At 45.0% G+C, this 25,104-nt stretch overlaps 1 protein-coding gene across 5 annotated transcripts in view; it reads left to right on the top strand.

Annotated features, from left to right (window-relative positions):
• TPD52L2 (TPD52 like 2) overlaps positions 1 to 23,592 on the top strand; it is a 51,104-nt gene extending 27,512 nt beyond the window's left edge. For 2 of the 5 annotated variants that reach the window (XM_082271545.1, XM_082271544.1), the window contains 4 exons: positions 9,832 to 9,858; positions 12,429 to 12,470; positions 21,811 to 21,859; positions 22,968 to 23,592. In XM_082271545.1, coding sequence (XP_082127671.1) covers positions 9,832 to 9,858; positions 12,429 to 12,470; positions 21,811 to 21,859; positions 22,968 to 23,054 — 205 coding nt within the window. In that variant the 3' untranslated portion in view covers positions 23,055 to 23,592. Of the gene's footprint in view, positions 1 to 7,393; positions 7,727 to 9,831; positions 9,859 to 12,428; positions 12,471 to 21,810; positions 21,860 to 22,967 lie in introns of those variants that run through there. The other 3 variants (XM_082271547.1, XM_082271546.1, XM_082271548.1) reach the window with 2 other exon arrangements.
• The last annotated feature ends 1,512 nt before the right edge of the window (positions 23,593 to 25,104 follow it).

The following is a 25,104-nucleotide window of genomic DNA, read 5'->3' as shown; positions in this document are numbered from 1 at the left end:
GTTAATGGTGGTGCACCGAAATGAAAATTATCCCGAAAATTCAAGATGCACTTGGCCGAAATCTAAATGGGATGGTTTAAAAAAAAATAAAAATTATATATATATATATATATATATATATATATATATATATATATATATATATATATATATATATATATATTATTATTTTTTTTTATATATTTATAACAATATTCTATAAAAAAAATATATATATATCTATTATATTCAACTTTTTAATTAATATCATGAGTTTAAATGAATATGAATTTATTATTGGCACTTTTTGAAGTGGTGTTAAAAAATCCTGCTTGCTCCATTTTTGGTGCATATTAGGCAAACCCCTCCAAAAACTCACTTCCCCATTGAAATGCTTTGAAAATGCAGCAAGAACACATGTAAAATGCACCTTCATTTGGTTTTTTTATGCATTTTCTGAGTCACTTGACCTATGAATAACACCATAAGCAAGGTAAAATTGTGGCAAAATTGCGGGTGTTTTCGGCAGCCATTGTTGGCATTTTTATTTTATTTTAGCACAGTGCTGAAAACCTTATTTCGGCGCATCACTAGTCATTTAATCTAACATTGAAACCCGCAGCAGATCGCATGCAATGCAATGTGGGTGACGCATAGGTATTGCTGCGTTTTCCGCATTGCATCAGTATGAACCAGGGCTAACTGTCCAAACCCAAGTCTATGTGTCACTTTAATGCAGCAGAGAGAAATCAGGTCTTCTGCCCTGCTAGACGAGGATGTATTGTGATGCAGAGCTGTGTACATTTCAGAACTGGATAGGCAGAAAGAAAAATAATTTAGCAGGTAAAACAGCTTTCATATACAGGGTCAGATTTATCATTCTTTTCCCATAACGTTCACCCAGGATTTTTTTTTTTTTTTAACAATTGAATCCAGCTAGAAAATTGTGTGAGTCTTGGGGGGAAGGTTTTGTGAATCTTGTATCAAAAACTTTTTTAAATAGACCCCTATGTATTTCATCTGTGCATTTTGCTGGTTGCCTGGTGTTCAGCTTTACACATATCTGCCTTTTATTATGTAAAAAAACAAATGGGTTTAAATCAAAGGCAGACATAGTTGTTAAGGAAAGCGTTCAGAAAGAACTCTGTAAGGCTCATTTCACACGTGCATCATCCGTTGAGTACCGTTTTTTGATTATTATTTTTTTTTCAGTTCCGTTTTTACATTTCTGTTTAATTTACAAATGTTTTTACATCCTCCTATCGGTGTCCTATCAACTGTGACTCATCCCTGCTGTCAGCGGGGGATTCCCGGTTGTGAGGAGGAGGCCCTTGTCCCCATCAACACGAGGATGAGGGGCAAGGTGCTTTGCCGTGCTTTGAGGTCATGTGGCCTGGTATAGATTTTGGGGAGGACTCCACTAATTTCTTTTTCTTTCTGACATGAGGCCCCTCCTAAAGTGTTACTAAACCCAGAACCTGCAGTCACTATATCTGGTCTCCCCAGGAACCTGCAGTCACTATATCTGGTCTCCCCAGGAGCCTGCATTCACTATATTTGGTCTCCCCAGGAGCCTGCAGTCACTATATCTGGTCTCCTCAGGAGCCTGCAGTCACTATATCTGGTCTCCCCGGAAACCTGCAGTCACTATATCTGGTCTCCCCAGGACTCTGCAGTCACTAGATCTGGTCTCCCCAGGACTCTGCAGTCACTAGATCTGGTCTCCCCAGGACTCTGCAGTCACTAGATCTGGTCTCCCCAGGAGCCTGCAGTCACTATATCTGGTCTCCCCAGGAGCCTGCATTCACTATATCTGGTCTCCCCAGGACTCTGCAGTCACTATATCTGGTCTCCCCAGGACTCTGCAGTCACTATATCTGGTCTCCCCAGGAGCCTGCAGTCACTATATCTGGTCTCCCCAGGAGCCTGCAGTCACTATATCTGGTCTCCCCTGGAGCCTGCAGTCACTATATCTGGTCTCCCCAGGAGCCTGCAGTCACTATATCTGGTCTCCCCAGGAGCCTGCAGTCACTATATCTGGTCTCCCCAGGAGCCTGCAGTCACTATATCTGGTCTCCCCAGGAGCCTGCAGTCACTATATCTGCTCTCCCCAGGAGCCTGCAGTCACTATATCTGGTCTCCCCAGGAGCCTGCAGTCACTATATCTGCTCTCCCCAGGAGCCTGCAGTCACTATATCTGGTCTCCCCAGGAGCCTGCAGTCATTATATCTGGTCTCCCCAGGAGCCTGCATTCACTATATCTGGTCTCCCCAGGAGCCTGCAGTCACTATATCTGGTCTCCCCAGGAGCCTGCAGTCACTATATTTGGTCTCCCCAGGAGCCTGCAGTCACTATATTTGGTCTCCCCAGGAGCCTGCAGTCACTATATCTGGTCTCCTTAGGAGCCTGCAGTCACTATAGCTGCTCTCCCCAGGAGCCTGCAGTCACTATATTTGGTCTCCCCAGGAGCCTGCAGTCACTATATCTGGTCTTCCCAGGAGCCTGCAGTCACTATAGCTGCTCTCCCCAGGAGCCTGCAGTCACTATATGTGGTCTCCCCAGTACACAGAACATGGAAATTAAATTATTTTAGTAAATCTAAATGGATATAAATCTTTTTTAGCAGCAGTATATAGCAGTCTTGTAAATTCTATCAGTGTCTGGTTAAAGCTTGTAGGATGAGTTTTCATTCTCCCCTGATTGTCCTATGAGGCTGCAGGACTCCTGACCCTCTGTCTGGAGAGTGCTGATTGGCCCAGTGCTGGTCACACCAAGAAAAAAAAAAACTCTCCAGCAATACACACTAAACTGAGCATGTTCAGCTTGCCGTCAAGGCTCTGTACTATCAGGAGATGGTTTGGGGACTGTGGAAGAAGGGGAGGATCAGAGGAGACCGGATCAAACAGCCTTTTTACACGATGCAGAGGATTAACTCCTTAGGTTCCACAATGAGCATAGCAAGCATTCTTTACTGCATATACAGACTGATTTTACTGTTGTGGGTTTAGTAACACTTTAAAATCCATAGGAAAAACGTATGGGACTTTAAAGGCAGCCACTTATAACCCCGTGGGGAAAAAGAACTCAAGTATTAAGAATAAAAAATGCATTTTATTCAAATATCATTAAAAATGACATAAAATGCATACACAGAGCATGTATAATATGTCCCTACTGTAAGACAGGCTCTCTCTTACATACAAAGAGAGGCCTATAGAGATACCCGTCTTGTGAACATATGGAATATATTGGTTAATGGAGATATCTAAGTATCACGGGTATCTCCAAGGATCGCGTTTTGCTCGTAGCTTCTTCGGAGGATCCTGTCCATACTTGATTCCATATTTTCATAAGACGGGTATCTCTATAGGCCTCTCTTTGTATGTAAGAGACAGCCTGTCTTACAGTAGGGAAATATTATACATGCTCTGTGTATGGATTTTATGTAATTTTTAATGTTTGAATAAAATGTATTTTTTATCTTAATACTTGAGTTCTTTTTCCCCATGGGCTTATGAGTGGCTGCCTTTAAAGTCCCATACGTTTTTCCTTGTTTTTTCCTATCAAACTTGTGGAGCCATAAGTCCTGTCTCATAAACTTTTTTTTTTTTTTTTGGACTTTAAAATCCATACCAGACTCAAAGGGCCTGGTAGGAATTGGGGAGGACCCCCATGTGTTTTTTTTTTCTTTTGTGATAAATATAAATGACTTTTTTTGTAAATTAAAAAAAAAAAACATATTTCCTAAAAAAAACGTAGCTGACTAGAAGTGGATGTAAAAGGATGTGCATCTGTTTACATCCGTTAGCCCATAGACATGCATTGCTGTGCATTTTCCATCCAAAAACGGATGGATGATAAACTGACAGACGGAACGTCCGTGTGAAAGGGGCCTTAAGGTACAAATGCTTCTAAATCTCTGCACCTAATGTTGTGTTTTTTTATGTATCTAACCATTCATCTCTTCCATCACTAACACTCTAAACAGCCACACAATGGTCCGGGCAGCTATATTGCCTCTGGAGGTTTTTGGAGGGTAAGAGATCCTGTGTGGCCCTGTGATAACTATCCACTTTCCTTAGACAGGCACTGTTAGAGCAGATAAACTGTGTTCCTTCACTGCTCAGGAGGTGGGGTAAAGTTAAAGCTGAAATCCGGGGTGCTGAAAAAAAAGCTTTACAGTGAGGCTTCCCCCACACTGCAAGGGTTAAATGCTCATTTTTGCCTTGGGTACCAGTAGAAAGGACTCCCACCTCTCTCCGAAATTCCAGGTTATGGGCGGGTCTTCGGCGTCCTCACGATGCAGGACTGCTTTGCAACGCGAGATGGGGCTCTGCAAGGCATGAAAGGGGGGGAAGGTACTTGGTGCTGCCACACTAGTGTAATGTAAATAAATGAATAGGTGAATGTAAATCTCTCCAATATGTGATATGTACCAATAAAGTGCTAAATGTAATATAAATGACTACAATAAAGATGAAGAAAGTGCAATAGTGAAAAAATGCACAGTAAACATATACAAACAAAATTGATAAATATAAAAAATGCAACAAATATCCCAAAAATTGATGATATAGTAAAGTGCAACAGTGATATGTGCAATGGCAATATAAAGTGACTAAATACTGCAGAAAAGGTGCAATGATAAATAAAGTGACAGTGCCCCTTAAGAAGGAGGGGGGGGGTAAAAGGTGACCCCAAGAGTGGCAAACAAAGAAATGGTGCCAGAAAACAGAATATAATAAATAACATAAGTGGGCATGTTATGTGCAGGCACGGCAGTCCTTTCATTTAAATGGGCTGCTGTGTCTCCTGAAACGCAGGGAAAAAAAAGGTTCCTGCAGCATTTTAGACGTTGCAGCCTGCATGGGAACAGTGCAGTGGATTTCCCAGTGTGGGTGCCGTTTCTAGTATGTGCAGCACGCCATTAGGATTAATGGCAGTTTACCAAAGTTCATGCAAGTTCAGAGCACATAGCACCGCATCCCTAGTATTATGATAAATTCTGCACATTTCTTGGATGGGTTTTTTTTTTGGGGGGCATCAAACATCCACAAGGAAATATACAGATATTGGTTGAGCCGGATGGACTTGTCTTTTTTCAACCTGACTAACTAGTCTTTAGTAAGACCTCATCTGGAATATGCAGTTCAGTTGTGGGCACCAGTTCTTAAAAAGGATATCGGGGAACTGGAGAAAGTGCAGAGAAGGGCAACCAAACTGATAAGAGGCATGAAAGAGCTCAGCTATGAGAAAAGATTAGAGGAACTGAATTTATTCTCTCTTGAGAAGAGGAGATTAAGGGGCGATATGATCACCATGTATAATAAATAAGGGGTCCATATAGTGAACTTGGTGTTGAGTTGTTCACTTTAAGGTCCACATAGAGGACAAGGGGGCACTCTTTACGTCTAGAGGAAAAAAGATTTCGTCTCCAAATACAGAAAGGTGTGAAAATGTGGAATAGACTCCCTCCAGAGGTGGTTCTGGCCAGCTCGCTAGATTGCTTTAAAAAGGTCTGGATTCTTTCCTAGGTGTAAATAATATAAATGGGTACTAATATTTATAGGTAAAGTTGATCCAGGGAATATCTGATTGCCTCCCGGGGGATCAGGAAGGAATTTTTTTCCCCTGATGTAGCAAATTGGATCATGCTTTGCTGGGGTTTTTGGCCTTCCTCTGGATCAACTTTTTTGTTTTGATTTTTATTGGTTGAGCCAGATGGACTTGTGTCTTTTTTTCAACCTGACTAACTATGTAACTATGTAGTACAACCGCTCCAACTGGAGCGGACATTGGCAACTAGTGGTATGCACCAGGCTTTATCCCTCGCCCATGCAGGCTCCTTCTCCCCCCCTTAAGCTTCTTCTTCAGTGGTCCAACCGGCAGTTGCAGCTGTGATATCACACTAAAGCCTCGCACACATGATAAGAATATCGGAAGAATGATCGTATGTTTTCAGTTTGGTTGCCCTTCTCTGCACTTTCTCCAGTTCCCCAATATCCTTTTTAAAAATTGCTGCCCAAAACTAAACTGCAAGAACAGAACACTCCCGTCAGCGCTCTCTGCCATTAGCTTAGAGTGCTGATCAGGAGCCAGTCGGCTGCTGGTTTTCCAGCATTCTCGTCCCCTGCCTTACACACGGGCTGAGCGTTGGCCAGCATTCGACCCGTGTGTACAGGGCTTAACACTGAGCCTGTTTTTAAAATGCCAAGCACTGGTAAGTCTAACAAAGTTTCATTCAAATATACTTACTCAAAAGTCACAAAGGATATAAAGCCACTCTGTCTATACAAAATTCCTTTGCAAATTCAAATATTGCCTTGGACTGACATCACCACTGTATTGTACACAGCCTGTGCAGAGAGAAGAGCAGTGGGAGGGACCCGTAAGCTCCACCCCCTACAGACTGCTTGCAGAAAACTACAGGAGGGGCAGAGACAAGACCAGTCACCTTGCAGTGGCTGATTTTTACCTGCAGTTTGGCCGGCTGCTATCTAACCGGCTGCCATACACACGGGCCAAATGTCGGCCAGTTTTTATTGAACCTGCCAATGTAGCCTGACATTCGGCTGTGTGTGTACAGGGATTAAGGTACCGAGTATAAGCCGACCCGAATATAAGCCGAGGCACCTAATTTTACCACAAAAAACTGGGAAAACTTATTCACTCAAGTATAAGCCTAGGGTGGGAAATGCAGCAGCTAATGGACCCAACTGGACCACCACGAGACCCAAAACGGGCTGTGGGCATGGTGCAGGGGGCTGCAGGCATGGTACAGGAGATGCAGAGCTGTAGGCATGGTACAGGAGATGGTACAGGCATGGCACAGGAGATGGTACAGGCATGGCATAAAGATGGCACAGGAGATGGTACAGGTATGGCACAGGAGATGGTACAGGCATGGCACAGGAGATGGTACAGGAGATGCAGTGCTGTGGGCATGGTACAGGAGAATCTCATGTACCATGCCCGCAGCACTGCATCTCCTGAGGAGTCTCACTTACCTTTCGGAAAAGCCTTACATTTAAAAATGGCACTGCCTGGCGCCAATACGTCACCGCACATGCGCCTTCTGCCCGGGAATAGCCGAACGTGTTACGGGCTTTCCCGAGCGGCGGCGGCGGCGCATGCGGGCTGACCGGGGAAAAGGTAAGTGAGACCATGACCTGAGTATAAGCCGAGAGGGCCTTTTTCAGCATAATAAAACATGCTTAAAAAGTCGGCTTATACTCGAGTATGTACGGTAAGTAAAAAGTCCTTTTTCCTGGTACCTTGGGCAAACATGAGCACCTACCCCTTGCAAATGGGCACTACAAGATTAGTTTCTTAAGTTGTGTGGAGTTTGGCTTTAAAGCTCTGATGATTTCTCTTTTACATGCCCAGCCTCCTTTAAGTTGGGTATTCTTCCTAGGCTTACTCCTGTTCATCTGCCTGGGAATAACAAGAAGCACGCGCCCTAAACAGAAGCTGAGGACGCCTTCTTTCCTACAACAAGAGAAAATGCCACAGCTTCTCTCCTATCCTTTAGCACATTTCTTTCTTTTTTCTGTACGCTGCTCTACAGTTGTTCAAAGGCAGATGGCTGTATTGAAACAATTCTATCAGGCATTGGATCAACACAGTATGGGAAGCACACAACAGTTTAGGGGTTAATGGTGCTCAAGGACGTACGTCTGTGAGAGCGCTTACATGTAAAACCAATCCTTCAGAGAAAACACAATTTTAGACTGCTGTCAGTGCAAGTTATACATTTCCCATAGGCCTTTACCCTTGGTGGGCAGTTGTACTCTTTTTAACCACTTCGCCTCTTACACCTCTTCACAATTTTTACATTTCCGAAATGGACCTGTTTATTCAGCTATAACTTTGTCATTACCTAACAGCGTAATAAATATATTGTTCTTAAGTACGAACAAGGCTTTCTTTTCATGAATATTGTCTTGCAACAATTCATTTTTTTTCGTAATCCTTACACAATTAAAAAGGAACAATAATAAACAAAATATGCTTTTTGTTTTTTTGAGCAGTGTTAATTTGAAAAAATTAAAAAAAAAAAAAACTGTGTTACTGCACATAAAAGTATGCATTTTTATTCTGTAATATGTCCTGTTTAACATTACACTACAATTTTTGATTCTGGTACAAAGCATTTCAAAAGCTTTTTACAAATTAAGTAAACTGGGTTTTTTATTTTTTATTTTTTTTTATTTTGCGCTTTTTTTCAATGTGATACATGTAAATATAAGTTAAAGGTTTAAAAAAATTAACAAACAAAACAAAAAATGTTGAAATATTATTAGTTCATAAACTAGAAACAAGCAAAAAAAGAAAACAACAAAGTGGTAGTAAACCGCAAAAAAAAGACTGAAAATGAAGCCCTCCAAAGGCTTGATGTCACCGATGACGGGGCTGCCATCTTTACCCGGTCTTGAGCCGCAGTTTAAATGGCGGAGCCATGATGACGTCACTCTGTTGCATACGCAAGGGAGTCAGGGCCGCGGCACTGCTCTTTCTACGGACGGCACACCGTCTATTGAGCGTAAAATGTGCATGCGTTGATGACCTCACCAGCGCTGCTAAAATAAATATCTCCTAAACGGTACACATTTAGGAGATATTTACTGTACCTAAAAGTAAGCCTTATTATAGGCTTACCTGTAGGTATAAATTAAAATAAAGCCTTTATGCCTTTACTACCGCTTGAATGGAGAAGAAGAAAAAGGAGTTATTTAGGGCTTATCAGAGTAAACTTAAGGGTTAATAGGGGTTAAGAGGACATTTAATTAAATGAAATTTCTTTTTACTTGTCAGGTTGCTTTAACTGACTTCATTAGCAGATCAAAGTTCACCCCCTTTGATCTGTAGAATAAACAGAAAGATACAGAATGAAATAATGTTTCTTTGTATCTTTCTGTATTTGCGGCTGAGCAATGTTAAGTATTGTTACACTGTTTTTTTTTTTTTGATAGCTCCAATTTCCGGGACCTTCTCTGTGTACTGGGCAATGCAGCAGTGATTATTCAGAGCTGAATTGCCATGTACTGGGGGGAGGGCAACAGGGCAGAAGGACTGGACGTTCTACACACACACCCTGTGTACAATGATGACCTTTATTTGGGCGTGTGTAGAACGCCCAAAGTTTGCAAATGGTTAAAGCAAATGTGCACATTGCCATGCAGGTAAAGCAAGGGAGTCCCTGTCCCCTGCAGCTCATACCAACCTTTCCTTCACTCTCCACCTGTCTGGTTATGTAGTAGTGAGAAAAATACCCACTACTTCTGGGTATGGAGGATCACATGAATCACTCCCATGTGACACTGCTGAGCCAAGCATCATTGGAAGAGGTCCTAGCCCTGTGTAAGCTGCAATATGTGCAGCTCATATGTTAAACAGGACAGCTTTTCCTGCTCTCGGTAACTGGAGGGGAGCAGCGGGGAAGTGGAGGAAAGTGAATCTGTGCTGTGTACATTAATAGGTGTGAAGCTACATCTGTTAAAGCCCTCACTATGCACGCTGTAGCTCTAGCAGCTGCTCATTCTCAGACAGGCTTTGTCTTGGGGTATATTGCATCATCTCAGAGGAGATCTATTCTACGTTTTTTTTTTTTTTTTTTTTTTTTCTTTCCGGGTACGACAAAGCTTATTGGATCAACTAGAGATAACTTTGATTCGTTTTTCTCTGTCTCCTCTATGAATTCTATTCTGTTTGAGTGATTGGCATGTTATGAAAAGGCTGACAGCTTACACTGGGGTGGGGGGGCATTTCATTCTCCTTATGTCAGATAAGCAGTATTAAGGGAAACTCTGCAGCCTGTGCTGACTCTCTGCCTACCCTTCCTCTCCCTCGCAGGGCCCTTCCTTTCTCTCAGTCTTTTAGGTAAGAGGAGATGGTCCTCTGTTCTGTGTTCTTCATCCCACACACCCCTATGTGTATACACCCTTATTCATGTACATACAGAAGTTAAGTATTCCGTAAAGAGTAGCTCACTTTAGCCACCTAGTGTAGGATTGGTTAATTGACAAGAGTACAGCCATGTTGCTTGGGCTAACAGCAGTTCACTAGATAGTTGACAAGTGGTGGCCCCATGCTGGTTGGTCTCGGTTATACAAGATGGTGGTCACAAGTTAACAGAAGAATGGGTAGTGGCATGCTGGACCCTTCTATTGAAGGGTAGTTCAGGTCAAGGGTCGTGGCTTTTTGTGGACGGCTCTCATACACAAAGGACCCTGGCTGGGTCTCAGAATTTGTGCAACTGAAGTGTCAAATGATTTTAATAGTCCAGATCCAGGGGTCTTCAAACTATGGCCCTCCAGTTGTTCAGGAACTACAGTTCCCATCATGCCTAGTCAGGTATGTGAATGTCAGAGTTTTATAATGCCTCATGGGATGTGTAGTTCCGCAACAGCTGGAGGGCCGTAGTTTGAAGATCCCTGGTCCAGATAGAATTCTTGATTACAGGAATCGCTCAGGGAGCCATCATGCTTCCGGGCTTATCTCAGTTATTAGGGCTCTAAAAAACTTTGATTATAGTGTATAATCTAATCTTTGAGAAATATTATAGTGAGTACATTTGAGATGGCCATAGATGGTGTAATTTTCTTTCGGTTGCTGAAAAGAAAATTGCTTGATTCCCCCAGCAACACAAGCATGGGGGAATCCCTCCCGCGGAGCTGTTGTGTTCTCCCGGCGGGGGGAAGCCATTTCCACCAGGAGAACACAGTGATTGTTAGCAGCTATAACAGCCTCTAGCAATAATCGCATGTAAAATCTGGCAGGCTAGTTGTACCCAAGTTGATCAACTTGGTACATTTAGCCCATACATAGTTGGGATCTCGGCCGGTCCCTACTAACTCAGCCAAGATTCGAACAGTCTATGGCCGGCTTTAGTCTGCTGTGGTTCCTGGTTCAACATCTGTGTGTGCTATTTCTGATGAAGGGGACCTATTAAATTTGTTACCTGTAGCAGTCACCTGCCTTCTCTTTATCAGACATCTTATTATTTTGGGCATTAAACCTAGAATTTGATGTTTGGGAAATAGACAGTGTTGTAAGGGAACACATTAAAGGACAAGTAGAGAAGCTTGAAAGCTGGCAGTGGGTGGGGCCAAGTTGCACTTTTATCAAAGTCAAGATTAGAATGTCCATTCAGCTCTCTATTTTTAGATCTGTTGATAATATTCATATCTGCTTGTGTTGTTTGTCCTCTAATAGGCTTAGTTTTCCTAGGTTGAAGTTTAGGCCCACTGGAATTATTTATATTTTACAGAAAGACATTACACATTCATGGAGCATATTACACAGTTGTACATGTTGGAGCAAAACAATGCAAAAGAGCAGTGGTAGTGTTCAAAGTGCCCCAATTCATAGCCACCCATCGACAATATGTGGAATCTGGTAGGCCGGGGTCTGCACATTACCGCTGCTCTCTGCATGGCTCTATGAATAATCCTGTGTATTCATCAGAAGGTTCATGTGGTTCCTCCTTTCGCAGTCTTGTGTATACAAGGTGATGGTTTCAGTCCATGCATCTCTGTCCTTCTCCTCTTTTTTTGTATGTAGTGGATGGTGTTTTGTTGATGTGTAAAGTGTCTGATTCTGTCTCATCACTATGCAGCCAGTGATGTCATTAATAAAGTCTTTGTTATATCTGTAAACATTCAGGAACTAGAAGTAAGTCTGCGGTTGCTGGTGAAGGAGCAATTTTGTGGTTGAGCCTGCCCATTTACCAAAAGCATTGCCAAAAATGCAACCTATTTATTGACTAGGGTTCATTAACATCAACAGGACTGTAGCGTATTAATTCACACAACATCACTGACAATACAGTTTATTCATCCCCACGTGCCCCAGAAACTGGATGCAGCGTTGCCAAGATTGCAGTCTATGAATTTGCATTACTCTAAATGCAGCCTATTCACTAACTAGAAACCGGTGACATCACTGCATATGCAGCCTATCCATACACTAGAGATTAGTGACATCACTGAGAATACAGCCTATCCATTAACTAGGGACCAGTGACATCAATGAGAATACAACCTATCCATTCACTAGAGACCGGTGACATCACTGAGAATGCAGCCTATCCATTCACTAGAGACAGGTGACATCACTGAGAATGCAGCCTATCCATTCATTAGAGACCGGTGACATAACTGAAAATGCAGCCTATCCATTCACTAGAGACCAGTGACATCACTGAGAACGTAGCTTATCCATTCACTAGAGACCAGTGACATCACTGAGAATGCAGCCTATCCATTCACTAGAGACCAGTGACATCACTGAGAACGTAGCTTATTGCGTAGCTGAGCAGACAAAATGGCTCCTTCCTAGCTGGCAGATTCTTTTTGAATTTGAAGATCCTGGCTGCATGGTTAGCGTGCTCACATGTATTTTCCGCTTGCTAACTCTGCTTTCTGCCCCCCCTCATGCCTTCCGAGTAGCAGTTACTCAATCCGTCACTCCATAAGCATGCCTGCAATGAGGTAATGTATACTACCTGTACTAATCATACTGAGATGCTAATATTAATGCATTCACAATCCATCAAAATGTTTTTTTAAATGAGGTTGTGTGTATAGATAAATATATCAATGTGCTCAGATTAATATGAACACTCTTATTTTACATTTTTACAAACCCTGTTTTATGTTACAGTTTACAGTGCTTCTGTTCAGCATGAACGCTGAATGCACTGTTTGATAAGCAGATAACCACTGCAGGTAGAGCAAGGACTCCTGTAGTCGGCTTTTGCTTTTCTGATTTTGACTTTGCTTTTATAAGCACCCTGATTGCATTATTATTCTGAGGCTGCGTTGGTCCTGCTTTTGCACTTCTGTTGACGTCCTCCTTGAGACCTGTTGGCATTATAAGCAAAGGAGGTTCAAAGCAGCCCCTGCTGCATATTGTGGTTTTCGGTGGTCGCAGGCTTTAGTGCAAAATATGAAGCAATCCCATCTACGCGATTCTTAAAACAGGAACTTCATGCTAAAAGGGAAGTTCCTCTTTATAAGCCCCCCCCCCCCTACCACATTTGGCATGTCGTCTTTTTTTTTTTTGGGGTAGCGGGTACCTAGTTTTGATACCCTCTCCCACTTCTGCTCAGATCGCCTACCCCTCTCTCTTTGCCCACAGCCTTCTGGGATATGTCACAGGTTCCAGAAGGCTGCGGGACCACTCACAAACTGCAGCCCGACTCGCACATACACAGTGGGAAGCCAGCTGTGAAACCACAAGGAATCACAGCCAGCTTCTCACAGTAAACATGCTGACGTCAAGGACACGAAGACCAGTGAAGAACTGGCCTGGGTGAGGACAATGCAGTATCCCAGAACAGGTACATGTCCTTTTATTAAAAGTCAGCAGCTACAAATACTGTCCTCACTTTTAATTCTTTTCTCTTTTGTTCATTGACGGACACAGTTCCAGAATCTTATTGACCATTGGCTTATTCTGTCCCCTACAGGAGTAGGACACTAGGCAGGAAAAAGCTTTACCACGCCTATGGGGCAGTCCCTGGGGGTATACTCCCACTTCCTGCTATTGGCATTCAGTTTTTTTTTTTTTGCCTAGTCACGAGTAAGGACCTAGTTCCCTGCTGGGATCTCTAGTCTTGGCATTTTCTCTTTTTTAAACTTCTTTTTTTTTTTCCTCTTTTGTTAGTTTCTGTTCGTGTGAGAACTACAATCACCTGCTGGACTGGATATTCTAGATCCCTATGGTCTCCCCAGTCCGGCCAGCGAGTGTGTGCAGACCTCGGCTCCACGCTAGGTCGGCCGCGACATAGCCCCACTGGATGGGGGCAGGCCTGTGATTTAAACGTTTCGTGAGGACTGGTCCAGTCCTGAGTTGCAGCGTTCCTCCTGGCCCGCAGCTCCATTCTGATGGAGAGGTGGTCTGCCTGGAGCGGTACCCACTCGATTCCATGGTATAGTAAGTAGTGTCCCCCCTTCCCTGGTAGCCTTTCGGAGTGGACGTGGGCCCCTACCTGGGACTGTTGGACCTCTGGGTTCCCCTCCTTCCCACACAGCGTCCGTCCGTCCCCCATATATTGAGGTCCCTTGTGGATCACCCCCCATCTACCCACACCTAGCTCCCCCCTCCTGTTCCCCCCCCCCCCCCCCCGGTGGCCCATACCTGTCCAGATGCATTTTGAGGGTGTAGAGCGGGCGATGAGGGGGGGGCGCAACCAGCAATCGAAAGCGCAATCTTTTGGGGGTGTCCTGGTGGGGGCTCCTGCCAAGGCCCCCCTTTACCGTACAGTTGTCCCCTGGTGGTCCCGGGAGCCGTGTTGGCGGCTATGTTTGTGTAGTCCGGCGGCCATTTTCCTGTGGTTTCCCATTGAATAGAACGGTGGCCAGGTTTTTGGAGCCTTGTGTGCGGTGATTGTGGAAGTGGACCTCTAGTGCTGACTCCTGGACTCTTCCTCCCTGGTCGCCGCATGGTGTACATTTTCCAGTGCTCTGCTCTTTGCTGACCAGGGGTGGTGAGTTATTGCGTGTGCCCTAGGCGGTTCTCCCGATCTCTGCTTTAGCAGCCATTAAGCTGTGCTGGGACTTGTAGTGCCGCTAGCGAGGGGGGTCACTTAGTAGTGTTTTTTTCTAATTGCCTGTGTGGTTCCCTGGTTAACATGGAGTCCCTGGAGCAAATTTCACCCCCTGATCCCATCTCAGAGGCGGGAGGCCCTTCTTGGTCCCAGTCCACCCTGTCTGTGATGACGGCGGCTCTGAAGTCATTGGTGTCCAAGGTTGATTTGGCCGTGCAAAAAAGGACCAGCAAAAAAGCGTCCACCGGCCTCACCTGCCTCCTCTGTCTCCTCAGAGTCTGTCTGATCGGGCCGCCGCAGACGCGAGTAAGCCTGCTGGGTCTGCGTCCAGGCACCCCGAGTGCTCTGATAGTGAGGATGATTCCTCTTCCACTACAGCCGCACATGAAAAAGCACTGTGGAGGCACTGATTTTATTGTTTTGGGAAACTTTAAAAATGGACGATGTGGCTGCGTCAGAGCCACTGGCCACCTTCGGTACCCGAAAATCCTCTAAAGCGGCAAAAGTTTTTCCTTTTCCCACCTATTTTGACAAAATTTTCACAAATAAGTGGGGTTATTCTAAACGCAATGGGGTGGTTCCTAAGCATTTTGCGAGAAGGTACCCTTTTGAAGAGCTCCTGTTAAAGTGGACGGTACCACCTGTGGTGGATTCCCCAGTTTCCAGTCCTTGGGCGCATGATATGGCTGAAAGGCTGGTCTGCAGACCAAGCTTCCAAGAAGGCCTTAGCGGATCTCCCCTTTTGGGTCTTTCCTGGATGAAATCATTAAGGGAGTCACAGGAGGGAAGAGTACTCTCCTCCCACAGGCTTCCAGGGGCAAGTAGTCTCGTCGCAGACATGGTCCATTTTTCTCGGCTCATAAGCATTTTTTTCGTCAATCGGGGTCTCGAGAAAAAGGTTCCAAACCCGTTCTGAATGTCTCCGGAGGTTCTAAGAGGCCCTGGCTTGGTAAGCCGACAGCAGGTCTTTCCAGACCTGAAGACAAGTCTTCTCCTGCCTGAAGGGCACCCTCACCCATATCTGGGGTCGGGGGACGTCTTAGTTTTTTTCCGAACCTCTTTGATTCAAGACAGGTGGGTCCACGAGCTGGTTCGGTCCGGCTACAGGATCGAATTTTGGTCTTATCCTCCAGAGGTTTTTTCCTTCCAACCTGTGTTTGTCCCCATACCGCTTGCATGGTCTCTTTGGGTGGTACAAGATTTGCTACTACAAGGAGTGATTTTACCGTTTCCAAACTCGGAATGTTTTCAGGGTTTTTATTCAAATCGGTTTACAGTTCCCTAGAAGGAAGGCAAAGTTCGTCCAATCCTGGATCTCAAATCCCTGAACCTCTTTGCGGGTACAGAAGTTCCAGATGGAGTCCATCTGTTCTGTAGTGGCATCCATTCATCAAGGGGATCTTCTGGCCTCTATCGATATCAAGGACGCTTACCTCCATATCCCGATATATGTCGCACATCAGCGCTTTCTCCGCTTTGCCGTGGGCAAGGAGCATTATCCATTCGTGGCATTACACTTTGGTCTCGCCTCAGCTCCTCGGGTGTTCACCAAAGTGTTGGCCCTGGTGTTAGCATGGTTGCAACAGCGGAGGATTGCGGTGCTGGGGTACCTGGAAGATCTTCTACGAGCAGAGTCTCCAGCTGCTCTATTGGACAACCTAGACATCACTGTTCGGACTCTGAAGGAGTTCGGGTGGACTTTGAATTTTCAGAAGTCTGCTCTGGTTCCCTCCACCAAGTTGGACTATCTGGGTCTGACTCTGGACTCGGCCTCAGCCAGGGTGTTTGGTGGCTTCACTCTCCCGCTCTTCGACAGGGAAAATCCTTTCTTCCCCTGTACTGGATGGTGATTGCCACGGATGCCAGCCTGATCCGGATGGGGAGGCGTTTTGGGCATGGACTGTGCTCAGGGGGTTTGGACACTGGAGGAGTCCAGGCTACCAATCAATGTACTGGAACTTTGGGCGATCAGACTTTGTCTGGCCCATTGGACGGTACGGATTCAGTGGACAATGCCACAGCCGTGGGATATGTCAATCACCAAGGGGGCACAAAGTGTCCTAGTGGCTCAGGAAGTAGCCGGCCTTTTAAGGTGGGCGGAACATTCATTTCCAGCTCTTTCTGCTGTGCATATTCCAGGGGTGGAAAATTGGCAGGCGGGTTACCTCAGTCGACAGGCCTTGGACCAAGGAGAATAGTCCCTTCATCCTGAGGTGTTTCATCAGCTGTGTCTCCGGTGGGGAACTCCCGAGGTGTATCTGCTGGCCTCTCGTCTCAGATTTGTGGCAAGGTGTTGGGATCCTCTCGCCGACACCCCGGACGCACTGGTGACTCCTTGGGGCAAGTACCGTCTGATATACGCCTTTCCCCCTCTCAAACTTCTGCCAAGACTTCTGCGTACGATCGAGGCAGAAGGAATTCTGGTCACCCTCGTGGCCCCAGACTGGCCTCGCCGGTCTTGGTATGCGGATCTGGTACGACTGGTTGCCGATGTCCCTTGGCGACTCCCTCTCAGGAAAAGCCTGTTGGCCCAAGGGCCGATCTTCCATGCTGCTTTACAGTTGCTAGCTTTAACGGCTTTGCTGTTGAAAGCCAGGTGCTGAAGGATAGGGAATTGTCTGACTCGGGGGTTCCCACGCTGTTGAAAACTAGGGAAATCTACCTCTAGAAAGAATTACCACTGCTTCTGGAAATCGTATATTGTGTGGTGTTAGTCACTGGGGGTTTCTCCCCGTTCCTTTTCGGTGGCTTGAATTTTGGCGTTCCTCCAAAGTGTGGAACAGCGCCTGGCCTTGGATACCATCAAGGGCCAGGTTTCGGCCTTGGCGATTTTCTTTCAACGTCCTTTGGCTACGCATTTCTTGGTTCACACCTTTGTTCAGGGGGTTCGCCACTTGGCTCCACCTGTGCGGTTTCCAATGCCTCCGTTGGGTCTCAATTTGGTACTGTCGGTTCTTCAGAAACCACCTTTCGAAAATATTTGCGAGATTCCTCTGCTTACATTGTCCCAGAAGGTTGCCTTCTTGGTGGCAATTACTTCCGCACGCAGTGTGTCTGAGCTGGCAGCTTTGTCTTGTCCTTCACCTTAAAATGGTGGTTCACAGAGATAAAGTGGTGCTTCGCCCTTGTCAGTCGTTCCTTCCTAAGGTTGTTTCTGGTTTTCATCTGAATGAAAACATTGTGTTGCCTTCCCTGTGACGTAAGCCTAAGCATCCTAAGGAGATTGCCGTGCATTCTCTGGATGTGGTTCGGGAGATCAGGATGTACCTGGTGGCAACCGAGTCCTTTAGGAAATCAGACTAAATTTTTGTCCTTATGAATGAACCTCGCAAAGGCTTGGCCGCATCTGCCGCGACCGTTTCCAGATGGATCAGACAGACGGTAGTGCAGGCCTATTTGATCAAGGGTCAGGTTCCTCCTTTCCCTGTTGAGGCTCATTCTATGCGGGCGCTTAGTGCCTCCTGAGCCTTCTGCCATTAGGCGTCAGTGATGCAATTTTGCAAGGCGGCCAGATGGTCGTCTGTGCGCACTTTCACAAAATTCTACAAAGTAGAGGAGTTGACATCTGCGGATGCTGCTTTTAGCCTCAAATTTTGTAGTCCCCTGTTTGAGAGGATTTGATCCTCTTTGAGGGTGTATTGTTTCCAGGTGAGCTCCATGTTACCTGGTTGGCTAGGTTTAGCCTTTTGGGAATTTTTCTCTGCTCTGTTTTTCCCACCCCTCATGTTTGACACTGCTTTGGGACATCCCAATGGTCAAGAAGATTCTGGAGCTGTGCCCGTCAATGAACGAAAGAGAAAATTGGATTTTTGTCTTGCTGTAAAAACCTTTTTCTCTGATGTTTGACAGACACAGCACCCACCCCTCTATTGAGTTGGGTTATTTTTCTTCTGACACTGCTTGCAACAAAGCTGAATGCCTATAGCAGGAAGAGGGAGTATACCCCCTGGGACTGCTCCAAAGACGTGGTAAATCTTTTTCCTGCCTAGTATCCTACTCCTGTAGGGGGGCAGCATAACCCAACGCTCAAGAAGATTCTGGAGCGGTGTCCGTTAATGAACATCAGAGAAAAGGATTTTACGGTAAGACAAAAATCCGATTTTCTAGATCCTCTTTAACCACTTGCCGACCGGCCGCCATGTATATACTGCGGCAAAGTGGCGCTATTGCACGAAATTACATACCTGTGTGTTGTTTCGCTCAATAGACACTAGATGGCGACATCACGCCACCGGAGGCGCGATTGCACCATGATTGGGTAGTGGGGATATCAATCAACAGGTGCGGCGGACCCGATGTCCACCGGCCAACCATGATCATCCCCATGAGAGGTAGATTGGCGATCTGCCTATGTAAACAAGGGAGATCGTCGTTCTGCAAGGTGACAAGATTGAGATATTGTGTTTCTGCTAAGCAAGAACCAGGATCTCTTTCTTCCCCCAGTCAGTGTAATCCCCCCCACAGTTAGTAAGCACCCCCTAGGGACACGCTTAACCCTGTGATCACCCCTGAAGTTAACCCCTTCCCTGGGGTTAAAAAAAATGTAATGACAGTGCATTTTTTTTTTTTTTGCACTGATCACTGTAATTTCACTGGTCCCCAAAAAATGTTAAGTGTCAGTCCGGTGTCTGATTTGCTCGCCACAATGTCGCAGTCCCACTAAAAATTTCTGATCGCTGCCATTACTTGTATAAAAAAATAAAAAATTCCATAAAAATATTGCATCGTTTGCAGACTCTATAACTTTTGCGCAAACCAATATACACTTATTGGGATTTTTTTAACCAAAAATATGTAGCAGAATACATATTGGTCTAAATTATTGAAAAAATTTGATTTTTAAAAAAAAAATGTATTGGCTGTGTTTTAAACCGGAAAATAAACTTTTTTTCTTTTTTCAAAATTGTCACGCTTTTTTGTTTATAGCAGAAAAAATAAAAACAGCGGAGGTGATCAAATACCACCAAAATAAAGCTCTATTTGTGGTAAAAAAAAGACATACATTTTTTTGGGTACAACATCGCACGACCGTGCAATTATCAGTTAAAGTAACGCAGTTCCGTATCGCAAAAAATGGCCTGGTCATTAAGTATGTAAAACCTTCAGGTCCAGAAGTGGTTAAGGAAACATTGAGCACAACAGACATCATTTATCAACATGTCGGAAATAAGGACTGTCTTAAGCCTCGTACACACGCATTGATAGTTGGCCGTGAATTTTCGGCCAACGTCCGATCGGCCGATTTTCGGCTTGTTAGTATGATGCTTTCGACAACCGACTCCGACTTTTCGGGCAAACAAAATCTGATGTGCAGGCTATAGAATTTTTGTTGGCCGTCAACAGAACGGCCGATTTTCCGTCAGTCAGTACAGATTTCGGCAGACAAAAATCTGATGAGCAAGACTGGGCATGCTCAGAGAAGAAAAAACACACGGAAAGTAAACCAGAACATGACATCACTTCTGAAGTTGGTTTTTGTTGGCCGAGAAAATTTGTGTGCAGTCTAGGCACATTCCAACCAACACAACAACACTCTGGACAAAAGACGGCCGATCGGTCGGCCGATAATCGTTGCGTGTGTACGAGGCATAAGTTGCCCAGAAGCTCCAGTTACATTCAAGCCAACTCTAAAGTTGTTGTCTTTGTTGCCCCACAGACACCTCTCCTATTCAGACGGGCACTAGAATGATAGTTTTTAACCTGTAGGGGAACTTTGAAGGAAGTTGGCCACTTCCTAAATAAACCATTTAAAAAATTGTCCCTAGCCAAAGAGGAAGTCATGTAGTTGGTCAAAAGCTATCTGGCAATGCAACCTCATCCTCTTCTATTAGAAAGTCCCATGACGTCACCCAGTCTTATTGGGAAAGTCACACACAATTGTTTCCCACTTGCTCGCAAAGTTCCATCTGCTTTTTGAATTTGTTGAATAATTGTGGTTTCACACGGCACCCACTTTCTACAAGAGCGTCGGCCATTTTTTAGGTTTGATTAGAAAACATCCTACTATTTTGTTATGTATTTGGTATATGTATCATCTGCAATCTCTTCTGCTCACAGACAGCAGACAGGCGTACTTTGTGAAAGCACATAAGTGTTTATGGGACTAACTGTGGTGCACTTACCATGGACTTGTCATGCATTCATATTGCCTTGTATAGAGGAACAAGAGCAAAGCAAATACTGACCTTAAATGCCCATGTACACGCACCATAGAATGACTCAGATCTGCAATAAGCAGGAACCCAAAGCAACTTATTGTTTATTTGGTCAGTGAACAAATATTGCTGCTCTGAGTTGTTCAACCTTGTGCTGCCTTCCTAAATATCCCTTTAAGTATCCTAAATTAGTGGCGGTTCACACTTGTGCGATGCTGGAACGTTGCGAATATGCAGCGTGTTCCCGCATCGCATCCGCACATCTGGCAGTTCACGCAGGGGGTGTTAATTAAAAGTTAACGACACCTCAAGTTGCGATCGCATATCGCAGTGCGATCTGCAAGCTCACACAGAATCGGATCGCACAAGTGTGAACCACTGTGCGATCCGATTCTGAGGCGGCTCGAAAAAAGCCTCATGTGCGAGTTTGCTGCGGATACAGTGCGAATTCAGCCATACAAAGTGTATGGCTGAACTCGCATCCGCACATGAGATCGCATGTAATGAAGGAGCAGTGCGCTCTGAATTACATTCGATCAGCGCATCCGCAATAATGTGAACCGGCACTTAAAGTAGAATTCTAACTAAAGCCTAACTAGTCTTAAAAGTGTTCCCTCCCCCTCTTAACACCTATGCGGACTGACCTGTGCTCAAATTTTTTTATATATATATAATTTTTTTTTTTCATTATGCTCCAGTCCGGTCACCTGACCTAGCTCCTTTGTGTCAGCCACCAGTGGCTGCCAGGGAAAGGAGGGAGCATCGACAATTGGTGAGCCATATGAGCCTATGGGGTACATCAATGCTCCCAGGCATTTCCAGCCATTGTCAAGCACTCGCTCTATTCCCTTGCAGCGTCTGCTAACTGACACAGGGAATCGCGTCACCCGAGCAGGCTGAAAAAAGGGGAGAATATAAATCTTTTTTACACAGGTCAGTCAGCATAGGTGTAAGGAGGGGGGAAGGAGCATTTAAAGACTAGTTAGGTTTTAGCTGAAAGTATTTTTATGCCTTTTCTGTAATTGTGCATCATTGTGTGCATGCGTGCGTGCGTGTGCGTCATCACCCTTGCAATAATTGGCTAACCAAGTCAGATCCTTATACAAAATTTTGTTTTATCCTTAGGAACTCCGCCACCTTCAAATCCTTCGAAGAGCGCGTAGTGGGTGTAAAGGTAAGACAAAGATCTGCTGCGTTCAAAGGCTGAGATGAAGGGTAATTATAGTAGGTCACATTGCTCCACCATGCCGGGAGGTACCAGATATGTTCTTTGTTATGCATGGGAGATTGGAGAGATGAGAGAGCAAAGAAAAAGCAAGTTTGTGCTGTTGAGCGAGGAGGGTTCACCCTGTCCAAAAAAAAGTTAAAAATGGGGTTAGTATCTATCCTGTGCAACTGATTTTTGCAAATTGCTAGCTGAAAAATCTTTAGCATCCAACACTGCCAAAATTGTCAAATGCATGGTCCCCCACTACATTGGGGTTAAGGCAACTTTGCCACTTCCAGGAGTGCCAGATGCCCAGTCACTTGCTGTTGCCCTATGGTTCCATCCACTGGCTCCTATGCCAGTGCAATGACATGGGGGCTGGTGGGTGGAACCATAGGGCAACAGCAAGTGACTGGGCATCTGGCACTCCTGGAAGTGGCAGAGTTGCCTTTAACAGTGAACCTTTTGCTGCATGGGCAAAACACAGGTTTTCTTTAAAGTGGTTCTAAAGCCATACTGTGATCATTGCTACAAATATGCACTGTCACTGTACTAATGACACTGGCTGGCAAGGGGGATAACATCCTAGGGCGATCAAAGGGTAAATTGTGTGCCTAGCCAGTGTTTGTGTACTGTATGTGCTGCTTTTACTAGGTGAAGAGAGGGGCTTTTAGTCCCTGCTTTGCTGGAACACAAAATTGGTCCCCCCCCCCCCCCCCCGTCAGAATGGCAATCTGCCTTTTTTACATAGGCAGATCCCTGTTCTGTGTTGTTTACAGACAATCTGCGGGTGCCGGAGGACATCGAGTGCCCGGCACCCGCAGATCAGCTTCTGCTGTGTGGAAAAGTAGAATCACGTATATACACATGATCCTGCACAGAGCTGCCGCTTTTTAGCAGTAAAACTCCTATAGGGCTGTCAGCAGGTGGTTAAGGAAGTCTCACCCCTTCCAGTACCACAGTGGTTATAGCGGTTGGGTTGTGTGACTTGTATATGAGAACCTTGCAAATTCCCCCTCCCAGTAAAGTTTGGAGAAATGATAGTTTGTTTGTTTTTTTTGTTTGTTCTTTGCAGCCCAGGTTGTCAACCGACAGCACTGAAGAGAATGGAAGCCAGAGATTACACTCACCGGACAAGTCACAGGATTCGGCCCCCTTCTAGGCCTCCCTTCTGATCCCCCCCTCTTCCTTTTAATTTTTTTGTTTTCCTTTTTTCATGTCTTGTAACAACTTCATCATCTCACAGCTCAGCTGGGCTGCCAAAAAAAAAAAATATCAAAAACAAAACACTAATTTCCTCCCTTCCTCTAAGTCTGATATGTCCCGTGAAAATTTGAACATTCCCTTTAAGACTTCCCCCCTTTCGAAACTGGATGCTATAGGCCGAGACGCACCCAATGCGCTGCCATTGTTCTGCCTCTTTAGCCCTTGGGAAGAGGGGGAGGGATTTCCTGCTGGTGATGGTGGTTCTTGATTGCGATATTGGGAAATGAAGGAATGAACTCAGTGTGGTGTTTTTTTACGTTTCATTTGCGGCAAAGAAATAGAGTGCTGTCCCCGGAGATGGTTGTGTGTTAGGCACTGGGGACCCTGCCTGAATCAGAACATGTAAATATATTCATAGCCTCTAGAGGGAACTCTTTCATTTATTCTGGGTGTGTTGCTGTAATCTAGCTTCCTCGTTAAAGGAGACCTGTCACGAGAAAGCATGGAGGATGCCATTATTAAATGCTTCAGTAGCTTAAGTCACTTGCCCAAAGCAAGTACGCAGTGAAGGACATCTCCGATCTGTGTGCTTGCTCTCGTTCTGTTGCTTAGGTAATACTGAAACCAATGGGTCAAAATATCAGCCATGCATTTTTAGAAGGAGGTCGGTAATGGCCTCTTCTGTATTTCTCCCACTCAGTGCCGTCTTTACCACAGGGCAAAAGGGGCAGCTGCCCTGGGCCCAGTCATTGTTGTGGGGCCCAAGGCAGCTTCCCCTTGAGCCTGCACTGCCCTCAAATAGTTGATAAGTGGATTCGGGAGGGCCCAAGAAAATGTTTGCCCAGGATCCAATCAATAATAAAGATGGCCCTGCTCCCACTTTAAAGGTAGTCCTTTGCCAAACTGAATATCTGTAGATGGCGGAAGCGGCTATTCTCTGATGCCAGGGCTGTATGCTAGCTCAGTAACGGTGAAGCTGGACCTTTTTTTCACGACATGGCAGCCCTAGAAATATTATGCAGCCTTCGAGGTTGTTGCACTTTTTTTTTCCCCCAGAGATGCCTCTAATTTCACAATAGATTTAGGTTAGAGGTGTAGAACACTATAGATAATAAAAATATATATATATAAATATCTGTACCAGAGATTGCCAGCTCTGTGGCTCTGCAGTCAGCACTGTGAAGTTGATTTACTAAAATGAGAGTGCAAAATCTGGTGCAGCTCCGCATGGTAGCAATCGGCTTCTAATGTCTGCTTGTTCAATGACCTAAAAGCCTGGAAGTTGATTGGTTTCTATGCACAGATGCAGCAGATTTTGCACACTCCAGTTTTGGTAAATCAACCCCTGTCTGTAGACGCAGGAGAGTCGCAAAGGGGCACATTTCTGGTTTAGTCACTCCAGTTAACTGCTCCTGATTCCTCCGTCTTCTAATCCGTGTCCGTGTCTGTAACGGCCTCTTTTTGTTGGTTGGGTTTAGAGTTTATGCGACTTTCTGCACTTCGCTCCCGAGCGCTTCGAGAATGTGTCCTCGCAGGAAACTTTAGAATGCGAAATAAGCGCACCCGCTTACAGAAAAAAAAAAATGCGCAAGGCTTCTCACCCCTCTCTCCAATACTTGAACTGCTCTGCGACCCTGAGCAGAACAATGCAAAGAGAAGCGATTTGAATACAATATATAAGACGTATAAAGAAATGTATCACACCAACCTTGTCTGTGGCTCATGTTTACTTTACCCTTGTGAGATGCGTGTGCCATTTCCGTCGCTTCATGTTCACTTTTTTATTTGATTTTTTTTACGTTGGCACCTATCATCTAAAATATAGGAGAGCCGTTTTGTGGAGTAAAAGTAAAACTTTTACCTTTTTTAGGGTACCTTGAGTTGCACATGGGCCTAGTCCATTCAGCCATGCATAGTGCAGAGCAGCCAATTCAACAGTTGCTCAAAATCTGATTGTTTGCCTTGGATTTCCATCCTCGGCACATCATTGTTGCTGTTTCTTATGG

This window comes from Pelophylax lessonae (genome assembly GCF_965119305.1).
Source record: "Pelophylax lessonae genome assembly, chromosome: 11".
NCBI classification, from domain to species: Eukaryota; Metazoa; Chordata; class Amphibia; order Anura; family Ranidae; genus Pelophylax; species Pelophylax lessonae.
The sequence above is the reverse complement of the archived record's forward strand: the minus strand, read 5'-3'. Positions and strand labels throughout refer to the sequence as shown.